The 6,759-nt window shown below is 41.8% G+C and overlaps 1 protein-coding gene across 1 annotated transcript in view; it reads right to left on the bottom strand.

The window, feature by feature from the left end:
• The window catches only part of FANCC (Fanconi anemia, complementation group C), a 170,474-nt gene that overhangs the window by 45,481 nt on the left and 118,234 nt on the right, over positions 1–6,759 (bottom strand). The window contains exon 7 of the mRNA XM_011976009.1: positions 4,121–4,285. Coding sequence (XP_011831399.1) covers positions 4,121–4,285 — 165 coding nt within the window. The remainder of the gene's footprint in view (positions 1–4,120; positions 4,286–6,759) is intronic.

The raw sequence follows: 6,759 nt of genomic DNA, 5'->3' as shown, positions 1-6,759 counted from the left end.
CTCCAGAGGGCGCCCCGGAGGCCCGCACCCTTCACCGCGCTCCAGAGGGCGGACATGCTCTACCACCTGAGAGAGGGGAAAACAACCGCATTATTTCAACAAATGATATCAAAACAAAAAACAAAGACGGATTGAAAGAGACTTGAAAGAACCTATAAACCAAAGGCAATGAGTAGATTTGAACTCTGATTCTAACAAACCAACTGGAAGAAAAATTCTAAGACAATCAGGATAATTTAATTCCTGACTAGACATGTGATGATAAGGAACTAACATCAATTTTAAGATGTAATAATGGTATTGTAGTTTTGTTTTTTTAAAATGCATTGTATAGCAAGGAAGGGTCTATATATGTAACAATTCTCCGATTTCTCACTGAAAGTATTTAAATAAAGAATTGGGCCGCTCACAGTGGCTCACGCCTATAATCCCAACATTTTGGGAGGCCAACACAGGCAGACTCCTTGCGTTCAGGAGTTTAAGACCAGCCTAGGCAACATGGTGAAATGCCGTCTCTAACGAAAATACAAAAAATTAGCCAGGCGTGGTGGCGCACACCTGTGGTCCCAGCTACTCAGGAGGCTGAGGTGGGAGGATCACCTGAGCCTGGGAGTTTGAGACTACAGTGAGCCAAGACTGCACCACTGCACTCCAGCCTGTGTGACAGAGTGAGACCCCATCTCAAAAAAAAAACAATTGAAAACATAAATAGTATTAATAAATTGATTTAAAAGCCACAGTATTCTTAACAAAACGTCAGGTTTATAAGCAGTATCATTTTAAAATCACACTGCATGTATACCTTGAATTCAGAAATGTGAATGCTTTGGATCTCATTATCTGAGACTGAGAGGGCTCTGCAAATTACACCAGCACAGTGGATTCACAGTGTTTTCAAACGCTGCAGACAGAGCCACTCGTAACTTGGAGACATGACTACAGCAGTAGTCAGAGGCCATGCAACAATTTTCAAAGTGGGGTCCAAAGAACCCTTTCCAGAGAGGGAGGAAGAACTGAGATGCGTTAAAAGAAAAAAATCATTATTTAAAAAATTCTCATAATTTATCTTGGGCCTACATGGAAACATAAGAAATAAGTACACTTTGTTGGGGTTTGCAGTAATATGTATTTTTTAATTTTGAAAACTTTTCTAATTTTTAAATTTTATCTAAGCTATTTTAGATAATTTTATTAGATATACATTTTTATGTATATATACAGCATATATTTTACTTACATATTTTAATACATATTTTAGATTATTTTGTAATTTTACAATATTCTATTTGAAAAGTAACATTTATTTATAATGTATTTTCTTGTATTTACGAATGGATCATTGGCTTTAATAAGGATTAAAAGATTCAGTTTCTCATCCTACAGATGTTTCATCAAGAAAAGATGAAACTGGCCAGGTGTGGTGGCTCCTGCCTGTAATCCCAGCACTTTGGGAGGCCGAGGCGGGTGGATCACCTGAGGTCAGGAGTTCGAGACCAGCCTGACCAACATGGAGAACCCTGTCTCTACTAAAAATACAAAATTAGCCAGGCGTGGTGGTGCATGCCTGTAATCCCAGCTACTCGAGAGGCTGCGGCAGGAGAATTGCTTGAACCTGGAAGGCAGAGGTTGTGGTGAGCTGAGATCGTGCCACTGTACTCCAGCCTGGGCAACGAGAGTGAAATTCTGTCTCCAAAAAAAAAAAAGAAATCAAAGGAAAGAAAAGATGAAACTGGAAACTGACACATCAGAGAATTCTCTGACTCATGAGATGGAGACATCTGCTCCAGAGAAAGTGGGCTAAACTGTAAATAAATACAAAAAATGTGAGGAAAGTTATTTTTCCCTTGCCTTTGCAGATGTTAATGATTTACCTTATTGTGTCTTATGCAACAATATTTCAAATACTATTATGGTGCAAGTTAACTGCCACATCGATTTGAGACCAATCATTCAGAACCTAAAGAAAAAAATTAATTTAAATGCAGATGTGATAAATTAATATGTCACCAACAGAACTGTACTTCTGCCTTACAATAGAATCTCTGGACTTACCGCATTCCTTGTAGTTGTCTGGTATCAGCACCAGCTAAGCACAGAAGCTCTTTTATATGAAAGCTGGCCGCACACACAGTGGTAGGGAAATACTTAAATTACTGAATAACTATTTTGAATCTCCCCGTTTTTCCTGGAACAACCGTGTTGACGTTTGCAATGATAGCGCAAAAGCAACGGTGGGTAACACAGCTGCGTCTCAGTGGGAATCAGAGCAGAGACAGTCCTCACGCTACTCTTCACCACCACACACACACAGTAGAAACACTGCACTTTCACATACGAATGTTTGATGAAGCAGTTTATCATACTGATTTTATTAAACTGTTGCCCTCAAGGATACTTTTTAAAAAGAATTCTGTATGGTGAAAAGGAAAGTGTGTATAAAATACTTCTGCTTCATAATAAAAAACGACGGTTGCCTGGAGAAAAGCACTCCACTTGTACACCTGCACAACTCTTTCAGCGGTAGACTCACCTGACCACTTTTTGTCATGCAAATTGACTTGAAAGAATGACTAGCAGACAGGCAGTGGTTAGTCACATTTTGGGATTAGACACATACTTTCTCAATAATTTGCAAAGTGACTCAGTCCCCTCAGGAAAACGACCGATAGTGTTTGTAGCCCAAGATAAATTTTAGCTTTTAAGCAGAAATTAGAATCTTGGAAAATCTATGCCCACCAACATAAGCTTGACAGCTTCCCAATACTTAAAGTCGTTTCTGATGAGGTGGCAGTAATGACTATAGGTTTTGATATTGCATAATGAAATATGTCAATGTTTGGAAGATATACATAACTCAATTAATGAAGATTTTCCAAATGAACCATGCAGAATGCTGCAAAATTATGTGTGTAGGCAAAAAAGATCCATTGAAAGTGCAAGACAGACCAATGGGTTTTAATGTAACAGAGTATGGAAAGTTAACTGATACAATTTCAGATTCCACACTGCAACTACCCTTTAAAAAATGACCATTTTCAAATTTTGGTGAGCTATCAAAGCAGAATTATCTACAATGATCTGCGATGGCTATTAGAATATTCCCGCCTTTCCCAACTACTATCTATGTGGGACTGGATTTTCTTTATACACTTCAACCAAAACAACACATCCCACCAGAAGCAGATACGAGAATTCAGCAGCCTTAGGGCAGAAAATGAGACTTGCAAAAATATAAAAACAATGCTGCTCCTGTCAAATTTTTTTTTTTTTTTTGCCTTGGAAAAGAGCATTGTCTTTCAAGAAAATATGCTATTTGTGTTAACGTGTAATGAAATTATTTTTATTTTTTAAGTGAAGAAACATTTTTAAAAATTTAGTTTCAAATATGATAAATATTAATAAGTGTTTAACAGATTTTAAAAAAACTCTTGGGAATGTATGAACACAAAGAAGGAACAACAGATGTGGGAGCCTTCCTGAGAAAGGGTGGGAGGAAGGAGAGGAGCAGAAAAGGTAACTATTGGGTACTGGGCTTAATACCTGGGTGATGAAATAATATGTACAACAAAACCCTATGACATGTGTTTACATATGTAACAAACCTTCACATGTACCCCCAAACCTAAAATAAAAGTTTAAAAAAAAATGCTTTGGGGTCCTCAGTAATTTTTTTTTTTTTTTTTTTTTTTTTTGAATGGAGTCTCGCTCTGTTGCCCGGGTTGGAGTGCAGTGGCGCGACCTTAGCTCACTGCAACCTCCGCCTCACAGGCTGAAGTGATCCTTCTGACTCAGCCCCCCTAGTAGCTGGGATTACAGACATACGCCACCACGCTTGGCTAATTTTTGTATTTTTAGTAGAGATGGGATTTCGCCATGTTGGCCAGGCTGGTCTCAAACTCCCGACCTCAGGTGATCCACCCACCTTGGCCTCCCAAAGTGCTGGGACTACAGGTGTGAGCCACCATACCTGGCTGGGATACTCAGTAATTTTTAAGAGTATAAAGGGGTACTGAGACAAAAACGTTTGGACCCTGCTGTCGTATAGTCTTTCCAACACACCACAGCCTTCTAAGAAAAGGAAAAATGACGCAGGATGACAGGAGACATGAACACCACTTACAGCAAAATGGCCTCGTTTACAGCCTCAAAGAACTCTGGCTGGAGGATTTCCTGAGGTTCATGTCCGTGACAGACGAGCAAAGCCTCCACCAGGGGATCAACATCTGGCAGGGTAATAAGTGGGACACAGACTCGTGACAGGGACGCCAATCGCTCGGGAGTCATTCTATGGAAGAAATAATCACCCAAATCTAAGAGCCACGCATAATTAAGGACATATAAAACTTTCATGCTAAAAAGGTCAACGACAGATCACCTGTTTTGCCTCTAAATAAAGAGAATGACTCTAACACCATCGATGAACACTTCTCTTTTATCCAATTCTTTAGGAAGACATCTTTTAGCTGCCAATGCTGTTTCAGTGTCATTCATGGTCAGGACTTTGTTCTTTATATCCACAGGCACTTAATATGTCCAAAACACAACTCCTGAAATCCCTTCCCAGTGTTCCCTTTCCCCAGTGCCATCTCGTTTGCTCAGGCCCAAATGCTGATTCCTCCCTTTCTCTCAGGCCCCTCATCTGATGCATCAGTGAATACCAGCAACACGTCCGACCTCTTCCGAACGCCTCCATCACTGCCCTCCTACGTGGAGAGTAACCCACCACCTCCAGCCTCTGGACTTCTTGCTTCTGCACTCACTCCTGTAGATTAACATCAGAACACTTCCAGCACCCCTTTAAAAATTCAGATCACAATACTTGTCTGCTCAAAGCTTTGCAATGGCTTCCCACCTCATGCAGAGAATAAGCAATGTCTTTCACTAGCCAGCAAGTCCTTCCGTGGTGGGTCCCCATCTGTTTCACTGACTTCATCTCCTTCCACTCTTACCTTTGTCTTTTCTGCCTCTGACTGCCCCAAGTAAGGTCCTGCGGTCGGTCCCCAGTTGCAGCTCAAATGTCCCTTTGTTAAGTGAGGTCTTCTCTGATCATCCCATGTCACTATACTGTCTACCATGTGTGGCAATTTAAATGTAAATGAATTAAAATGAAATTAAAAATCCAGCTCAACTGCAGTAGTCACAGCTGAAGTGCTCAACAGCTATGGGCGGCTGGCGGCTCCAGTCCCGAACAGCACACACGTACAGGATGTGCCTGGGACCATGTACAGGATGTGCCTGGGACCATGTACAGGATGCGCCTGGGACCACACAAAGCACCGCTGGACACTGGAGCTTCATGCGCCCTCCTACCCGTGCTTTACTTCTCTTCCTGGTACCTTTCACCATCTGACCTATATGGTATTCCCTTGTAGTACTCACGGTTCGCTTCCTCCTGAGAGGGCAGGAGCTCCATGATGGCAGGCAGCTTCTCCTACTTTGCCCACCACTCTATTCCTAGCACCTAGGGACAGCTCCTCACACACAGCACATGCTCAACAAATCCATCTCCAGTGCAGTGAACGATAAATAAAATGAAAGTTCTGGGTGGACCCTATTCAACGTTTTTCTAGGTATTTTCAGATGTAATTGTAAATATAGAAATTTAGTCTTGTGTTTTGTGAAACACAAATGGCACCACAGTGTAGAGCATATAGCTGTCCGTCATTCTTAAAAACTTGCTGCCTATTATTAAAACACACGTGTTCTGTAATTTAACAATGCCACTATCAGTAGGCACTGAGGCTGTTTCTGGTTTTTCATTATTCAAACAGGGCTGTGGCGCTACCCTTGCCCATGCCTGTCTGTGCCCACGTGTGAGAACTTGCATATTAAATTGCCTTCCAAGGCCAGGGGCGGTAGCTCACACATGAAGTCCCAGCACTTTGAGAGGCTGAGGCAGGCAGATCGCTTGATCCCGGAAGTTCAAGACCAGCCTGGGTCACATGGAAAAACCCCATCTCTACAAAAAATACAAAAACTAGCTGGGTGTGGTGGTGCGTGCCTGCAGCTGCAGCTACTCGGGGGACTGAGGTGGGAGGTTGCTCGAGCCCAAGAGGTCAAGGCTGCAGTGAGGTGGGAGCTGTGTTCACACCACTGCACTCCAGCCTGGGAGACAGAGCGAGACCGTCTCAAAAAAAAACACACACACACACACACACACACACAAAAATGCCTTGCAAAAGACCAATTTACTTTTCCACCCCTTCCAATGATGTCATTTTTTGTTTCTATTTCTCAAAAATTTACCGAACAAAAATTGCTATTTCATTGCCTTAATTTGCATTTTCCTGATAACTTGTGAGACAGTAATTGTTACCCACTTGTATTTACTCTTCAGAGAATTTGTTTATATATTTGTGTATCATTGTCCTATTTGTTCATTTAATACCTATTTATTGATCCCCTATTGTAGTCAAGGCTCTGTTTGAGGTGTACGTGATACAGATGCAAAGATGACAAGGTCTCATCAGGGACAGGAGCAATATAATGCCAGATGATACTGAGTATCATGCTGAAAAGAATACTCAGAAGTGACAGAAATTTACTAAGAAGGTGACATGTGAGCAGTGCTCTGAAGGAAGTACATGAACAAGCCACTATGTATCTGGGAGGAAAACACTGCAGACAGATGAAAAGCAAATGTAAAGGCCCTCAGCATCTGAAAATAGCGACAGGGGACCCACGTGGCCACACCCAGTGAAAACAGCGAGGGGACCCACGTGGTCACACCCAGTGAAAACAGCGAGGGGACCCACGTGG

This window comes from Mandrillus leucophaeus, unplaced genomic scaffold, assembly GCF_000951045.1.
Source record: "Mandrillus leucophaeus isolate KB7577 unplaced genomic scaffold, Mleu.le_1.0 Scaffold161, whole genome shotgun sequence".
In the NCBI taxonomy this organism is placed as follows: Eukaryota; Metazoa; Chordata; class Mammalia; order Primates; family Cercopithecidae; genus Mandrillus; species Mandrillus leucophaeus.
Note: the sequence above shows the minus strand (reverse complement) of the source record. Positions and strands in the feature narration are given on the sequence as shown.